This window comes from Rutidosis leptorrhynchoides, chromosome 2 (assembly GCF_046630445.1).
Source record: "Rutidosis leptorrhynchoides isolate AG116_Rl617_1_P2 chromosome 2, CSIRO_AGI_Rlap_v1, whole genome shotgun sequence".
Classification (NCBI taxonomy): Eukaryota; Viridiplantae; Streptophyta; class Magnoliopsida; order Asterales; family Asteraceae; genus Rutidosis; species Rutidosis leptorrhynchoides.
In genome coordinates, this window is record NC_092334.1 from 707229653 (window position 1) to 707248460 (window position 18808).

Sequence of the window (18808 nt, forward strand, 5' to 3'; positions counted from 1 at the left end):
CTGCAACGCGCGGACCATAAAACTAGTAAGTAATAATGTGTGAAAATGAACATGAAAGATGGAACAAGTTAATGTGATTTTCCAAAAAAAAAAAAGTTAATGCGATTTATGTTCCTAAATGTTTGTGCATGCAGATTCAGGTGTTAAGTTTATCCATTGGTGCTGAATCGAAGTTCATTCCTAGGTTGGTTATCATTATTCTTCTATTATTTTCTGCTCATTTTCTTAGAACGCATTTTGTATAAATGCGTGTAAAACATTTTGTTTTCTGGGGTCGTTCGGCGTAATGATGCTTCCATAGTTAGCTTGAGTTAGGTATCATTTACTTATATGAGGGCGACCTTTCGTTATTTTTAAGTTTGTTTATTCAAAAATTGATTAAAATCCAAAAACTAGAAAATTTCGTTTTGTATTATGTTTTTCAACTTTGACTGTCTGCTATACTTGAAGATAAATGTATAAAAAGTGATACTTTGTACAACAATCTGATGTAGTGATGTATATGTATTTAAGATTTGGTATCTTTCATTTATAAAAAAGTAATTTATGCAACTAACAACAATAATCTCCAAGTGTTGTTAGACTATAATTAGTTAAGGTAAAAATCTTTGATGTCTGTAAATTTGATTCCAAAATGAAAAATAATAGATATCCAGCTTAACAAACTAGGTCGGAAACGGTCACAAAATAACCCCGGTTAAGGCACATATATAATTATAAAAAATAGTACTTTTTTCACTGATAGCTTTAACCCAAAAAATGTTATTCGTTTATGTCGTACATTTTTCGGAATAAAGTTACTCTTTAACCTCATTATTAATTTCCCTTTTTGTCAAAATGTAAATTTAATCGACTGAAAGATTAAAAAAAAAATGTGTCATTTATATACGAACAAACTCAGACAATAAACGCATATCCTTAACAATTGTGACTCGCCCGCATGTAATTTTTTCATCATTCAGGACCTGTGTACCCACGGGTAAGATTTTTCATTCATGTTTGTTACTCACGAATATCCATAACCTGGGGGTTATATGCATGACCCGCGTACCTGTCAACAAGTAAGATTTTCTCTTTTTTTTTTAATTTATATGTATGTATATATGTATATGTATTTTACCAACTAAGGTTGGCTTGAGTGATATGAGGTTGAGGTCCAACTTGGAGTATTGTCAACTCATGTTCGATTATCACTCAAAGCAGGGAGTTTCCAACCTTTGATGATACGGTCAACATTAATGCGATTTGGGAAGGTCCATGGTTGCAAAAACTCGGGAAACTCGGCCGAGTTCTCGACGATAATTCGGCAAAAATTTCCAAACGAAAAATCGGTGTCTAACTCGCTCAATTAATCGGTCAACGCCGGTCAAATGGTGGTCAACGGCGTCGGGAAACTCAGATCTTGAATGAAACGTGAAAAGATACGGAAGGAGAACATGTAAAGTGGAAAAGAAGCGAAGCGAGAAAGGAAACAAGATGAAACCTGTTACAAATTAAGCCGGACCACCGGTAAAATCCGGTGGCCAGAGAAAGAGGCAAAAGGAGGCGGCTGTGAAGGAATCGCATGACTCTTTAGATCTGGTACTGAGTTAGAATCTTTGGAGTAAATCGAGTGATACTCCGTACTTTTAAGTCTTTGAAAATAAATAAATAATAAATAATAAATAAATAAATATATTACGAAGTAAAAGGATAAGGAAGCACAGATCTAGATCGCATTCTGATAGATAAAGTGAAATTTTAATATTTTAATTTCTTTTTCTATTATGAAATAACAATAACAGCCCCTGGAGTTTTACTAAACTTTAAAAACAAGAACAAACTTAATGTGCACTCTTGAACCTTTAGTTAAATGACAATAACAGCCCCTATTATTTATATATTGTCAGTATGTATGTATGTATGTATGTATGTATGTATGTATGTATGTATGTATGTATGTATGTATGTATATATATGAAAAAGTCAACGAAAGTCAACATCCGAGTTCTCCCCCGAGTTCTCCCCGAGTCGCCGAGAACTCCTCAAAAACCTCCTGCCGAGTTCTCCCCGAGTCGCGAGTTTTACAACCTTGGGAAGGTCTCGGGGGGTTTTCCCAACCTTCGATGGTACTACCAACATCGTCGCGATTTGAATTTCCTCCTAATGCGTGTGTGAGTGACAAATGAGAGCATTTGATGTCGATATCGACGTTCACAAAAAAATAACAACTTTAAATTTAATAATTACAATTATATCATTTGAGAGTATGGATTCACTGTTCACGATATTATAATATTGGGTAAATGGCATTTCAGTCTTTTTACACCCTTAGTATCCACGCATCTTCAACAGTGTCAGGCTCTTCATTAGTTATATTCATATACCCGTGAATAAAATAAGATTAATGGTTTAGCTAATTGAGTTTTTCTATCCGCACCTCATCCGTGACTTATTGATGAGTACAATTTTTTTATCAGTACCCGTGGTAAATTATCGTTATTTTACCAGAAAAATACGTAGCTGATAATCGCTGGTCACAAATTTTATTAATCTTTTTTGTTAACGATCCAACAACAAGCGTCGATTGGGTTGGCGATTTGACTGTCGTTTAGAGCCTAAATTGAATTTCAGACATGTTTAAAATCCATGAAAATTTGATTCTACCATTTTCATGGCGTCTCACATTTTTCTAAACCTACTTATTGGTCGAAGGTCCATTCGGAAGCAATTAATCTATCCATAGAATGTTGAGATGAAAGACTTTCTCTTCTTTTTTGGGTTTGTTACCCGGAAATGACTTGTCTTTATTTTTTTTATTTTTTTTTTAGATATGAGAAGGAACCGTTGTAGGACCAGATTTGTCATAAAATTGTTTGTTGTTTAACGATCCAACAAATTAATATCCTATTTTTATTTTGTGCAAATTATCGTTCATAAACCTGTTTTGACTTTTGAGGGGGTGAAAGAACAATGTTTGAAGGAAGGATGCAGAAACAATTTTATCGAGTTCTTTCATCATCACTTCAAATCATTTCTTCTACCTGTTTTCATATTCAAAGATCTGAAAAACTATCTCTATCTCTATAAAGATGAAATTACGTCAACGGTTTGATATTGTTTTTGGCTCTTCACAAAAACCCTACCACAGATTCAACCAAAATCACACACATGAGGTATGATTTCTCTTTATATTGCTTATATACATGTTTTTCCATATGTATAAATGGTTAATTGTACATATGTAATTATAATTATGTAAAATGAAAATTAGAATGTTTTGTCTCTGTTTTACTTTGCTTAGAGTTAGGGTTTAGTATGTTTGATTTTGTATCTCATGACTATGTGAAATTGCGTTTGGTAAACTTAACTTATCAAGCCAACAAGTTGTACTTATTGTGTCAATCAACATACTGGTGATTATTTTTTAATTTATTAATTATTATAAGCATGGTATATCAAACTTAATCACTGTAGCTTAAAAGTAGCAGTAGATTTTTGGTATTCATCCTAAGTATGCACTTACATGAGAATTTTATTTTTATCTAATTTGTTTCCAATGAGATATACTACAACATTTTACTACTCCTTTTTCTTTACACTATAAGAGTTTTATTTAGGGTATGCAATTGCATAACCTACCTTAGGTGTGTGTCCACATGCTTGAACGGTCTCATTGATTATGTTTTTGTGAGTGTGGAATCATCTTTGCTAATAGTATAGGTGTTTAGCCTTGCCTTGAGTAGTGTCTTTATGGCTTAGCCATAATCTATTGAACCGGTCAAACTGAAGCAATATGGCTGGGTTGACCTTACGTTACTTGGATGCTTAGCTTAGAGATTTCGATCTAAGGTATGCAGATTGGTTTAAGAATTAGACAACATAACTAGGACATTTGATTGCACCATTCTGGTTTCATTATTTGATAATTTCATGTATTTATATGGCTGTATAGTATGATAGGATGAAATAAGCATAAGGTTTTACCTAATTACTGTAATAATCAACACCTTTTTCTATGGCTTTATGTATCCTAGAGATGATCATTTACACGTTTTGTCTTTTAGTTATCTTAAATCTTAAATGTTTGACTTGCGAAATTTTGATAAAACACGTATATCTAACAAAATAAACATACAAATTACATAGTTAATTTTAATGGTCTATGTTTAATAGTAAATTCAACAAATCGTGTTCTATATTCGACAAAGATTACACATTCTAGTGAATAAATTTTAATTATGTCATGATATATTTGTTTTTGCTATACAACACTTTTGTTTACATCGCATATTTAGAAATATTATGATATTTTTTTAATATCCGATGGATATCCATTAACCCGCTTAATCCAGTGGATATGGATATTGATGGATGAACAAAAACTAAATGAATATGGATATGGATATGGATAAACAAAAACTAAATGGATATGGACGCGGATACGGCATCACCCGATCAATATCCGATCCATTACCATCCCTAAATACTACTCCGTATAGATTTTTTAAGTAAAGCGATTTAAGAGTAATGTAAGCACTTAAATGTTTGACTTGCAAAATTTTTCATAACCAAATGGTTGAGTTTGGTTTAGAAAAATGTCTAACCATGGTTACAAGTAACATGAAAGTGAACTAGGTGTTCTATATAAACCCTAAAATATGTGTTTATAGATATCCTTTTACATACCTTTGTGCCTCAAGCTTCCACCAATATCCGTACCTTGAAATCTCCGCCTATCAGAAAAGGTTAGTTTAGATCTCTCTCAAATCGATCTTCTACTAGCCATGTATGGTTTAATTAGGTATTTATAGCCCGCCGCAGTGTGTGTATGTGTGTTCATTGCTTTAATCGTAATTCACATGATCTTTCGCTTGTCTTCAACCAAACGATAAAGTTGTTCAATATTAGAATATTGATCAAAGTAGTTCCTTTTTAAAAAGGATAATGATTGCAAATTGCAAGGATCAAACTCATTTTGAGTTTCAATACATGTTTCCATTTTAGTAGTGCGTTGCTAGATGGTAGATTTTGATCATGTAGATTGTGATTTTTTGACGATCGTCCATGGCTTATGTTGTTGTTGTTTTTTTTTTTTTTTTTTTTTCCATATCTACCATTAATCTCATATTTTCCCCAATTGTGATCTAGGGTTTTCAAAACCGTAACGGTTGATGCAAATCGTTGTCTATTTACCCTCTACAAATGGCAGACGATGGATCGGATAAATTCAGGAAGTTACCCGACTTACCCATTCGGTATGTGTAGATCTAATTTTAGCATTTTCCAATGTGTCTTCATGTATATTTATTACACTTGCTTATAATGAGTATATGTAATGTATTTCGTTCATCCAATTTGGGAATATGTTGGTTTGTTGCATCTTATAGGCTAGTATCTTTGACATTTTTGATTTGAATTGATGCATAGATGTAATGAACATTTATTTGTTTCACTAAATCTTGTAAAGTTAGTATCATTGACATATTGATGATAGGGAAAGGAAATGGGTCAAATGTGTTGAACACATTGAAAGTTGATAAAGGACCCAAAGTATATGTTATAAATGGGTCAAATGGGTCAAAGTTTATTATAAATGATCTCATGAATCACTTTATTTGAAAGATAAATAATTATTATGATAATATAGTTTTATCGTCTTGAAGCATTAACTATTTGAACAAAAATCAAAATTGGACAAAAAGACATCTTTAGTATTGACAAATAGCCATGATGACCCGTTACCCAACCCACCCGTTTCTCACATCTACATTAAAATTTCAATCGTTGAAAGATTGGCCTATCTAACTAAGAACACAGGATGTATGTTGCTGCAATTCTGGATGGGGATCCGGAAATAAGTTCGCTTTACGAATCAGTTCGTGATCAAAGATCTTTGTTTACTCCTGTTGTTCCTGAACAGACTCAAAGGCCTCAAAGGCCTGAACGTAAGTTTTAAAGTGTAATTATCTGTAGAACATGATATGTTAATTGTATGTGTGTTTTATGCTGTTTTCTTTCCTTTTGTTTGGTTTTCTGACAGCATCTGAAGTAAAAAGAAAGGGAAAAGAGATTGTTGTGTGTGAAGAACCTATAGGTACGCAGCCTATTTCATTCTTCTAAAATGATTTTATTTTATTTGTGTTCTTTTGTACTAATAGGCAAACTAAATTATAAAGATCATTAATCTAGTAAAAATGTTGAACGATGGTAAATGGTGTGTTAGTTGCATAATAGTTGAGGTATTACTAGAAAAAAGATCACGGGAATCTGAAAATTACATCTTTAATTTATAACTTACACTTTTGAAAACTCACTATAGTTTTTAACTATATTCTCGTCAACATAAATATATTATATCTGTTTTCTGTACCAGAATATGAAAACATTTGAACACGTTTTCTTCTAAAAAGTTTCACAAGGCTTCTAGAGATAAAAAAAACACCTTCCATTATGAATAGTTTATTAAAATTTTGTGCAACTAAAATCACCCTATGTTTTTGATAGGCTGTCATTTAGCATGATTTGCGTTAAAGCTTTCGGTCATCATTTTCTTGGTGATCATATGTGACATTTCACGCTAAAGAGTAGCAATTGGCTATGTTATTTTATACCTTTTTTAGAGGTGACAAAATGAGGAGGTCGAAACGTTGGGTAATGTGCGAAACAAATCTATTGGACAGGTTAAGACACTGTTTTGTCCAATGTTAATTTACAAAATCGTATTTGTTCAATAATAATCTATTTCCTTGTATAAAATGAATTTAGTAGGTTTTTTGCTTTAATAATACACTTTAGGAGACTATCGACCTGTTTACCCTTTTGACATTGTAACCTACATAGACTTATGGACCAATTCATAAGTTAATGTGTCAAAATTTGCCAGCTCAACGGCTAAGATTATCTGTTCTTTATTATATGCTACCTTACTAATATATTGATGATGATCATAGCTGTGGGCTAATATATGATCATCAACTAGATACAAATTATATAGATTTCCCTTCACCTAGTTTAACTTGCATTACTTACAATATATCGTGTGTTAGTGATCATCTATTTCCTCATATGTTAATGTGTACCCTTTTTCTTATGAAACAGAACACCAACATTCAGATGAAAGAGATATATCATCACAAATTGATGCAGGTACATATTTTAACAAGTTTTACTAACATAGCATTTTAATTTTGAGCTTGATCCGACTTAGATAAATTTTTATAGTTTTATATGTGCTCGAGTCTGAATAATCTGTTATTGTTTGGGCTCGAATTGAATGCTTGTTTAGTTGTCTGAATGCTTTTTATTGAACTAATTCTCAAGCTTAAGTTAAGTGTTCACGAATATGTACATGATAAGAATTGTTTCATGGCTTGACCTAAGCTCGTGCTTAAAGTTTATATTTACTGGTCTTAAGGTCTAATTTCATAAGTTTCATATATATATATATATATATATATATATATATATATATATATATATATATATATATATATATATATATATATATAGGGGCAGGATCAATGGGGAAATAACCAATCGGGGGGAAGCGGGGGAAGCAAAATTTTTTTTTTTTTCGTTTTTTTTTGGAATTTTTTTTTTCCGGCATCAAGATCACACAAAAATATGAACATTTAGAAGAGACACTTCGTGATGAATGTTATTATTTAGGCGGGAAAACGATCGACAAAAATAACATTCAAGATAATACTGTTCGTGAAGAATATGAACGTTTTTTTTCTTCATGTTTTGTGAAGTAAAATTTAGCCCGATTTAGAGTTTAGAGTTTAGAGTTTAGGGTTTAGGGTTTAGGGTTTAGGGTTTGGTGTTTTGGGTTTATTCCATAAACCCAAAACACCAAACCCTAAACCCTAAACCCTAAACTCTAAATCGTTCGTGTTAAAAATTCAATCTAAATCCTAAATCTAAACCCTAAACCCTAAATTTCTAAACCCTAATATCTAAACCCTAATATCTAAACCCCAATAGCTAAAACCTCAACATACGCTCGAAAAACACGATAATTGTTATATATTACTTCTTCGAGCGTTTTCCCGCCAAAATAAAAACATTTATCACAAAGTGTCTCTACTAAATGTTCATATTTTCATCTCATCTATAATGTTCGTGAACAAAGTTTTTTCAAAAAACGAAAAAAAAAAAAAAGTTTTTGCTTCCCCCCGCTTCCCCCGATTGGTTACTTCCCCCTTGATCCTACCACTATATATATATAGTGAACCAGTGAATTGTTCGATCGAGTTGACCCATTTTATTTTAGCTCAAACTTTCATCTTTTAATATGAATTAGACTCGCCTTTATACAAATGGGTTGAAATTTATTCCGACTAAACCTGTATGTGTGATGTTGATATAGTGATATGGAGTCTCATCGGCTTGGTCTTGTTTTTTAATCGTCTAAATCAAAACGAAAGTATTTTTTGTTTTTTTTTTCTTTTCAAATTTATCTTTATTGTGTTTACGTGAACTTAAATTTTCCAACCTCTTTTGGTTTTCATGCAGCTAAAGTTACCATTGACGTTTCAGATGATGATGATGATGATGATGATATGAGCAGAACTATTCCAATTAGTCAGATAAAAGAAAAAAAGAAGGTTTCGTTGTCAAAAATAATAAAAAATATTCAAAGCTCAGAAAACAAATCCAATAAATCTTTGATTCCGAAAGTCACTCCTGGTAAACGTGATGTTTCAAAACCTCGACGAACTACTAATGTGGAAGATGATGATGATGACTTCACGCTAAAATCATCAAGAAAACGAAAGGCTAGTAAGGTCGATCGTAACATGAATCCAAAAGATGCTAATGTTAAAAACCCACGACTCGATGAGGTTAATACACCCAAAGTTAATACAGATAAACGTAAACAGAAGATGGTTCCAGCTGATGAGCCGCGGTCTGGTGTAGCTAAACCGTTGATTCGTGAGTATAGTTGTGACGATATTGAACGTCTATTTGCTGCTAGAAACGCAGCAAAGGGTGTTGGATCAAGTTCAGTATTTGACCGAGTTGGTAACTTGGAGAAAAATAAGACAGTTCAAGTTGAAGATCTGCAAGACCATGCAGGTACACAATTAAGTGGTGCAGCAAAAGAGTTAAAAGTCTTGTGTTTGAGTAATGGAGAAGTGCGTAAAGCTAACAAGCTCGTTTTTAGTGGGATGGTACATGGGTCTGGACCATCTGGTAGCAAGGTGGTTCAACCTGGTGAGGCCATAAAGAAGAACTGTGTCTGAACCTCTAGGTCGTCTTAGTCATGCTGCCTTTTTTTCTTATCTTAAATTTATAAAATAATTTGACTGTACACCCTGTTTTTATGTACTTGACAATGCTGTCTACATCCCATTTCCATCTACATTATATACTTTTCTTTTTTTCTTTTATTTTTTATTTTTAATTTCTCTCCAACTTCACCTGGTTTATGGTAATTGTATGTGGCATGATTTCTTTCTTCAAAGTTAAATCTAAGGTTCCTAAACAGATAAATTCCGTGCTCCTGATTACTTTTTAACTCTCATTATATGATTGTTTTCTTGATAATATATGTCTGGGGTTGTTTGATTGATATGTTGTAAAAGTAAAGTAGTATAGTCATAAGAAGCAAGTAAGCATGCTTGTATATTGTTGAAATAATGCTAATGACTGGATCTGTCTAACTGGGTTGGTCAGGTAGCAGATCGATACAAGTTTGGTTCCGAACGGGTTCATTTTTTAATATGATTCAAACGGGACATTTTTCAATATGGTTCACTGAGTTTGTCTCCTCTTTTTTCTTGTAAAGGTTTTTAAATTCAGGTTACTTGGAAACAGTAAGAATTTTTACTAAGATGAATGTGGCCTACTTTAGGTTTTTAAATTAAGGTTACTTGGAGCCTTGCAGGGATACAATTTTTACTCAAATGAATCAAGCAAAACACAACATATATATTAAAAAAAAAAAAAAAAATCAATTTTAGATCACTCAACACTCTCTCCCAACACCTTTCACTTTTACATCCCTTCTTTTCACAACGGTTGCCATGTCACCACCATCAAAATAAATCCATCACCTTGTCATGTTGCCGTCACTGTAAATAGTCCTTTTTTGGCGAAAAACAAGAACTTTGTAAAAACTGATTTCATTAAAAAGATGAAGAATCGAAAAAAAAAAAAATCCGCAAGACAACAAGGCCCAACAATTACCATAAAGCAACATCTCAATAACTTAACGAAAGTACATACAAGCCAACAAGACAAAGGAATAAGCGTTAAGAGAGGTCAGGAGTTCGACTCACGCGGGGTGCAACATTGCACACAAGGTTGCCCCTTTACCCTTGAATTCTACCCAAGGGTGCCTTTCGAGCATCGCGTTGCGGGGGCAGTAGGGGAGGAGGTTTTACCGCCCATGCCCTCGGATTGGGTTGAGTTTCTTCCTGTGCAGCAGTTGGGGGTGGATTATGCAACTGTGGGAGATAAACGCGTGGGTGGTTAAGTCCCAATGGATGATCCAGTACTGTTGTTCAAAAGAAAAAAGAATAAGCGCTAAAATAAGACAAATACAATATCACAAGCCAACAAACATAACACTAACACCTCGACGGCTCGACCTAGACAAAACATAAAAATGCTAGAACTTCACAAACTTTCTTCATTGAAGTTTCTCAGCTCTTCTCCGTGAACTTTTTCCGACCTTAGGTTTTCTCTTTTGTTTTTCTTTCTGCTTTTCTTTTGGAGCTGTATTCGAATTAAATATTTTTTCCTTAGCCCAACAATCTTTAAAGTCTTTGGTGACTTTACTTTTTAACCCTAACCTAACCTAGAGAACGCACCCTTAGAATGTTTAAATGATTTTACTTTTTAACCCTGGTATATTCTAAAAACTACTTACTGTAAAATGTTTTCACTAACATTTTCTAACGTTTATTTCCTTTTTGTGCAATTTGACATTCATAAACTTGTTGAGGTTCGAAAATCTTTCACGATTCATTCATCATCTCTCTGAAACTGAACCGTTTGGGGTTTCATCACTACAATGACACAACGATATCTTATTCCTTGTTTTCATATTTCCTACACTATTCAAAATTCTTAACAACTGTTCTTATTAAGATGAAATTCATTCATTGGTTTTATGTTGTTTCGGGTCGTCACAAAACCCTAGAATAGCTTCAAGCTAAATCCCAAACATGAGGTATGATCTCTATACTATACTATAAATGGTTACTTATAAATAAGCATTTATTTGTCTTCATATAACTTTAGGGTTAGGGTTTAGTAATTTTGATTGTACTTCATGACTATGTGAATTTTGCAATTGTTAAACTTTAGTAATCAAGCCTATACTCAATTCACATGATAGTGTACTTTTAGGGTATGCAATTGCTTAACCTGACTTTGGTTATCCGAAATGTATGAATGATCCCATTGAGTATGTTAATAGTAAGCTTGGAATGCTCTTTGTTATTAGTTTAGGCATTTTGAATTGCTACAAGTGGGTGTTTATGGATACTAGCTATGAAAATTTCAAGTCAAGATTGAAACATTTTAGTTATATCTCATTATATGAGTGTGTATTATAATGGATGAGACAAGTATCATAGTCTTTGGAAGGTTAGTGAACTAATACTTACACGTTTTGCTTTAGATGTCTTAAATGCACGACTTACTCAAAGTAGCTTAACCAAACGGGCGAGTTTGGTTAAGAAAAATGTCTAACCATGGTTACAAGTAGCGTGTAAGTGAATTAGGCTTTTTATACGAACCCTAAACTCTATGTTTATAAATACCCTATATTATCAAAAGACTGCAATCAAACTAATTATCATTTAGAAAAGGTGAGTTTTGATAATTTTGTTGTATAATAGAATGATGATCAAAGTATTTTCTTTGTTGAAATGATTTGGATTCCAATTTGCAAGGATCAAGTCCGTCTTTAGATTTGTACAATTATTTTTTTCCAAATTTGTTATGTGATGTTAGATAGTCTGATTTCGATCATATAGCTTTTAACATTTTGACGATCGTCCAATGCTTATGTTTTTTTCTCATATCTAACATTGATCTTTTATTTTTCTTAAATGTGATCTAGGGTTTTCAAGTTTTTGACGATCGAGGCAAATCTTTGTCGATTTATCCGCTACAAATGGCAGACGGTAGAGTGTTTCGATCCAGCAGTTTCTCTATTCGGTATGTGTAGATTTAAAATCATTAATTTTAAATGTGTCCTCATTTATATCTATTTATAGTTAATTATAATGAAAAATTGTGTTGATCCACTTTGGGCATAGATTTATTTGATGGATCTTATAGGCTAATATCTTTGACATTGTTGATTTGACTTGATGTGTAGATGAATTGAACATTTATTTGTTGCATTAGATTCAATCAACTAGTATCTTTGACATATTTAATAAAGGGAAATGGGTCAAATACGTTGAAAGTTGCTAAAGGCCCCCAAGTATATTTTTAGTTATTTAATCTCATATATTTTTAGTAAGGTTTGATCCTGAAATTTGTTGCGAAGATATCAGGACGCCAATCACTAGGCCATCTTGTAATGGTTATAGATTAAGATTATTATTATTATTATTATCATAATGATGTTAATATAATTTTTTTTCATAAGCATTAACATTTAAAACAAAATATCTCTTGTTGAGTTAACCTGACCCAACCGTTTCCAGAAACCCATAATGACCCATTACCCAACCTACTTCTTGTTAACAACTTCGAATTACAATTAATATCTGAAAGTGTAACTTATCTAATTAAGTACACAGGGCGTATGTTGATGCCATTCTGGAAAGGGATCCTGAAAAAAGTTTGCTTCACCAATCCATGTCTGGACATGGGGTTCCGGTTGAGACTAATGCCCCTGAACGTAAGAATTAAAGTTTAATACTATGTAAAACATGGCAATATATGTTTTATGATTCTGATTTGTGTAATTTTGTCTGGTTTTTTGACAGCAATTGAAGTTGAAAGAACTGGACTGGAGATTGTTGTATATCAAGAACCTATAGGTATGTGACTAGAATTCGGATACAAACTTTCTTTGGGTTCATTTAGTTGCTGAAAAGTGAGATTAACTAAACTACGGAGTAGTAAATGAAAACATTAGAACATGTTTCTTTGGATTTTCATAAGTTATATTGAGATAGAAAACACTCTCCTTTATTTACGAAAATGGAGATGAAAAGTTATAAAAACTTTGGTTAACTTAAAAACACCCTATGGTTTGGATATGTTTCACTTCGTGTGATTTGTGCTATTAGCATTAGTTCATCATTTGTTGTTGCTAAAGAGTAGCAATCCTCGATGTTATTTTGATAATGTTAATATGAAGTGGCAAAATGAGCGGGTCGGACACGCGTTGGGTGGGTGAAAATGAATCTATTGGATACTTGGATAGGTTAAAAATTGTTTTGTCCAAATTTTTATATTAATAATAAGTTTGTCAAATGTTATTATTGTCCCTCTTTACATATTCATATTCAAAGTTATCAATTTCTTTGAATAAATTGAATTAGGAGATTCTTATCTTTAATAAACTTTTGGAGTTTTTTTTAACCAGTTTAACCCCTATTATTGAACAAATACATTTTGTTTCGTAATTTTACCATTTTGGCACATAACCTAACTTGACTTATCGATGCATTCATAAGTAAATGGCAAAAAATTGGCAGCTTTACCAAACTGCTATGACAAAAAAGTTTACATATATTTTATTTTGTACTTGTTATAATACTTAAGTAACATATTCATACTCACTTTAGATGTTTGCAAATAATTAGTCATCAAAATATATACTTTTTATTTGATTTTTCCTCACCTAGTTTGACTTTCATTATTAGCAATATATCACGTGTTGGTGATCATATATGTCATTATATGTTAATGTGTAAACTTCTTATGTAGAACCAAAACATTCTGATGACTGTGAGACATCATCACAAAATGCCATAGGTACAGTTTTAATTTTTAAAGGAGTTATTTTACAAACGTACTTTTTAAAATTTTATATTAGATGATAATATTTGGAAACAACTTTGGATGTAGATAAATTTTGAAACTAGCATCTCTGTTATATATCATCTACCTATACAACTGAAAAATTATTAAACGAGACATATGTAGTCTACTTTTTTGGATCAGTGTAGTTTATTTTCTAGATTACAAGGAAATTGTTTTTGTTTTTTGATTTGTATACCGTTGATATTATGTTAGAATGAGTTGGGGTGTTAAATGGGTTGGGATATTTGAGTATTCAAATACAAAGCTTTATTATTAAAATTTTAAGCTAATAATTTGTACTTCTAAACAACACAATTCAGGACATTTTTAGTCTTTTAATTTGTTACGGAAGTTTTGAATCGTTAAATCCATTTGATCCATTTGACTCATCACTCATATGTGTTACGAAAAAGTATGTTTTACCTATTCGTGTCTGATCATATAGTTCCTGTTGAGACTAATACTCCTGAACGTAAGATATAAAGTTTAATACTATGTAGAACATGATATGTTAGTTGTATATGTTTTATGATCCTCATTTGTGTAATTTTTATCTTGATTTTTGACAGTATCTGAAGTAGAAAGAACGGGACTGGAGATTGTTGCATATCAAGAACCTATAGGTATATCACTAGATTACCTATACACACTTTTTTGGGTGCTTTTAGTTGCTGAAAACAACATTGTTTTCTAAACTATAAAATGAAAACATTAGAACACGTTTATTTGAAATGTCACAAGTTATATTGAGATAGAAAACACCCTGCTTAATCTACAAAAATGGAGATGAGAAGTTATAGAAACTTTGGTTAACTAATAATACCCTATGGTTTAGATATGTTTTACTTAGAGTGATTTGTGATTTCAGCATTAGTCATCGTTCGTTGGTGCTAAAGAGTAGCTATCTTGTATGTTAGTATTTTGATAATGTTTGTAAGAGGTGGCAAAATGAGCGGGTCGGACAAGTTGGTTAATGGGTCAAAACGAGTCTGTTGGATACTTGGATAGGTTAAAGCACTGTTATTCCAAATTTTTGTATCAGTAATAAGTGGGTCAAATGTTATTATTGTCTCTTTACAAAATCATTTTCAAAATAATCCATATTTTTAAATTAATTGAATTAGGAGGTTCATAACTTTAATATACTTTGGGAGTTATTTAACAATTTTAACCCCTATTTTTGAGCAAATACATTTTGTTTCGTATGGCTTACCATTTTGACCATAACATAAATAGACTTATCGATGCATTCATAAGTAAACGGGCTAAAGATTGCCAGCTTTACCAAACTGCTATGATAAAAAAGTTTACAAATATTTTGTTCTTCGTATAATACTTAACTAACATATTCATAATGATTATAGATGTTTGCAAACAATTAGTCATCAAAATATATACTTTTTATTTGATTTTTCCTCACCTATTTTGACTTCCATTTTTTTAACAGTATATCACGTGTTGGTGATCATCTATGTCATTATATGTTAATGTGTAAACTTCTTATGAACCAGAACATTCTGATGACTGCGTGACATCATTATAAAATGCCATAACTACTATTTTAAAGAAGTTATTTTCAAACATACATTTTAATTTTTTATTTTTTTTAGTAGATGATAAGATTTTGAAACAACTTTGGATGTTGATAAATTTATGAACTAGCATCTCCTTTAGTTATCATTTAACAATACGGTTGGTATTGCGTCAGAACGAGTTTGGGTGATAAATGGGTTGGGATATTTAAGTATTCAAATACAAAGCTAGATTATTATAAATTTAAGCTAATAATTTGTATTTATAAAAAACACAATTTAGGATATTTTTAGTCTTTTAATTTGTTACGGAAGTTTTGAATCGTTAAATCCATTTGACTCATCACTCATATGTGTTATGAAAAAGTTTGCTTTACTAGTCCTTGTCTGATCATATGGTTCCTGTTGAGACTAATACTCCTGAACGTAAGCTATAAAGTTTAATACTATGTAGAACATGATATGTCAGTTGTATATGTTTAATGATTCTGATTTGTGTAATGTTTGTCTGGTTTTTGTGACAGCATCTGAAGTAGAAAGAACGGGACTGGAGATTGTTGTATATCAAGAACCTATAGGTATATCACTAGATTTCGGATACACACTTTATCCAAATGTTTTTTTTTTTTTTTTTTTGAAAACGTGAGAAATTGAATGCAAGTTCAGATTAACTTTCTAGAAAAGATTATATTGGAATTAGAAAACTGAAAATCTTATTGTTTTCTAAACTAGCAAATGAAAACATTAGAACACACGTCGATGAATTTTCACAAGTTATATTGAGATAGAAAACACCTTCCTTTCCTTTATATACAAAAATGGAGATGAAAAGTTATAGAAACTTTGGTTAACTAAAAACCTCCTATGGGCTATGGTTTAGATATGTTTCACTTAGAGTGACTTGTGGTTTTAACATTAGGTCATCGTTCGTTGTTGCTCAAGAGTAACAATCCTGTATGTTATTTTGACAATGTTAGTAAGAGGTGGCAAAATGAGCAGGTCGGACAAGTTGGGTAATGGGTCAAAACGAGTGTTGTGATAGCTTATCGATTCAAGTGTTATTATTGTCTCTATTTACAAAATCATATTCGAAATAATTAGGAGGTTTTTAGCTTTAATAAACTTTGGGAGATTTTTAACTTGTTTAACCCCCTTTTATTGAGCATTTATCTCTTTTTATGTAAGTTAACCATTTTGATACATAACCTAAATAGACTTATCGATCCATTCATCAGTAACTAGACACACCTAGTTTGACTTGCATTTTTTTAACAATATATCATGTGTTGGTGATCGTTTATGTCATTGTATGTTAATGTGTAAACTACTTTTGATGAACCAGAACATTTTGGTGACTTCGAGAGATCATCACAGAGTGATGCAGGTACAGTTTATAAATGAGTTATTTACAAAAATACTAGTTTAATTTTTTGATTAGATGATGAAATTTGTAAACAACTTGAATGTTGTACATTTCAGTTGGTTCTGATGAATACTATTGTTTTTATTGCAGCACTCTTTGAACTTCAAACTGTCAGGGAACATTTGACCATGTCTGACAGAACTTCAGTTCAACCTGCCAATGGTACAGATTTTAACGCATAATTGTTAAATATGTATTTTGATTTGTTTTATCATTTAATTTGTTCAGTGAACTAAACCGCACAAAACCATCATCTCAAAGTAATATGTCACTCAGCACCAAATCATATTGATGGCTAAGAATTAAAGACAGTCCTTTATTTGTGTCATTAAAATTCTCAAATCATAACACTTGTAACACAATCATATTGTTGATTATTTTTATCTTAATAGTAATAAATAATAAGATTTTGGCAATGACTGTGATTGTCGGCCAATTACTAAACTAGGGTGCTGTTCATCTATTATAAATTGCATTATTTGATCTAAATACGTTCATCGTATGTCATTTAGTTTTGTCATGTTTTCCATTGTACGAATTTTTTTTTTTTTTAAAGTAGTCCTTTTTTTTTTTGAAATTTTTCTTGCATGGATCCTTGTTGTGTTTACGAGTTCTTGAATTTTTCAGAACTAATTATTTTCTCTCATGGTTTTATGCAGCTGAAATTACTCATAACGATTCAGATTCTGATTCGAGCAGAACTATTAGTGACATTTCCAGAAGATTGGGGAACATATCGCGTCGTCCGAACGACGATAGTGCTGACGAGGCTAATTCCGCCAAGATAGTGGAAAAAAAGAGGGTAAAGAAATTGTCACAGATATTGAAAGATCTAAAAGAGGTGGAAAAAAAATCCGGTGAACTTAAACGTTGTCCGCCAAGAAAGCACAGGTCCAAAAAGATTGATCTTTGTAATAATCCAAAAGTAAAAGATGTTAAAAAGACAAGGATCGATGAGCCTGAAACGTCGAAGCGTGGGTCATCATCTCGTTCAGTGCGTGTGTCGGGTGGAGCAAATAAAAGGCCGGTGGATTGTAGTAAGGTCATGTATTGTCAGGTCAACCTCAACCCTGCAGATTTTTCGAATGCTGAAAGGTTCATGCGTAGGATAAAGCGGAGGCAAACTTGAATGCAACTTGAATTTGATGTTTTAAATTCCAACTTTGTGGTTATTATGGGGTTTTATTTATTTATTTGTTTTGTGTTGGTTTAGTTATAGAACCAGTCGTGTGCGAGTCCTTATGACGAATCAATTACTGTGGCTAGTTTTGTGTTGGACTAGTTTAAGATTGTGTTGAATTTAAAGATTGAAATTTTAAACTTGATACATTGGTTTTTGGTGTGCGTTGGTTTGCAAGTAAGGTGATATTGAATTGTTGTTTGTTTTAGGATGATGTCATTGTTTTCATTTTGCAGAAATCTTTGACTTTTTTCTCCGTAGATCCCTCTATCATACCCCATATTCCTAAGAGCGTCCCTGAGGTTATTTTTGTTGCCTTTAAAATTCTTTGGTTATCAAAATTTTGAAATCTGCATGACCGCATCCCTTCGTCAACCTGTCATCCAAATTGTCCGTTAAGTACCATCACGTGAGTAACACGTGATGGGTATTTTCCTCCTTTTTTCCGTAACATGTGATGTCTAATAGCACGTGAGGGTTTTAAAGGCTGGAAAAGGGAGAAAAATGATGAAAATACCCATCACGTGTTACTGTGTTACTCACGTGATGGTACTTAACGGACAATTTGGATAGTAGGTTGACGGAGAAATGCATATTCCAAAACTTTGATAACCAAAGGATTCTAAAGGCAAAAAAAATAAACCGAAAGACGCTGTTAGCAATATGAGATATAATAGAGGGACTAAC

General features: G+C 32.2%; 2 protein-coding genes across 7 annotated transcripts; both read left to right on the forward strand.

Moving 5' to 3' along the window:
- The first annotated feature begins 2920 nt into the window (after positions 1-2920).
- LOC139894171 (uncharacterized) lies at positions 2921-9452 on the forward strand. Of its 3 annotated transcripts, none has more exons than XM_071877373.1 (6): positions 2921-3155; positions 5131-5237; positions 5800-5927; positions 6023-6076; positions 7081-7128; positions 8500-9452. In XM_071877373.1, exons 2-6 carry the CDS (start codon positions 5185-5187, stop codon positions 9228-9230), a joined length of 1014 nt encoding a protein of 337 aa, XP_071733474.1. In that variant the 5' UTR covers positions 2921-3155; positions 5131-5184; the 3' UTR covers positions 9231-9452. The 3 variants fall into 3 exon arrangements, with proteins under 3 accessions (XP_071733474.1, XP_071733475.1, XP_071733476.1); XM_071877374.1 differs by having other exon boundaries at positions 8524-9452; XM_071877375.1 differs by having other exon boundaries at positions 7081-7127; positions 8529-9452.
- A 1293-nt stretch (positions 9453-10745) lies between these two features.
- Positions 10746-18260, forward strand: LOC139894172 (uncharacterized). 4 transcript variants are annotated; one of them, XM_071877376.1, is made up of 10 exons: positions 10746-11164; positions 12062-12159; positions 12753-12853; positions 12942-12995; positions 13891-13938; positions 14556-14609; positions 16043-16096; positions 16861-16902; positions 17032-17103; positions 17601-18260. In XM_071877376.1, the coding sequence occupies exons 2-10, from the start codon at positions 12116-12118 to the stop codon at positions 18068-18070; spliced, it is 939 nt and encodes a 312-aa protein (XP_071733477.1). In that variant the 5' UTR covers positions 10746-11164; positions 12062-12115; the 3' UTR covers positions 18071-18260. The 4 variants fall into 4 exon arrangements, with proteins under 4 accessions (XP_071733477.1, XP_071733479.1, XP_071733478.1 ...); XM_071877378.1 differs by lacking the exon at positions 13891-13938; XM_071877377.1 differs by lacking the exon at positions 12753-12853.
- Positions 18261-18808: the final 548 nt, after the last annotated feature.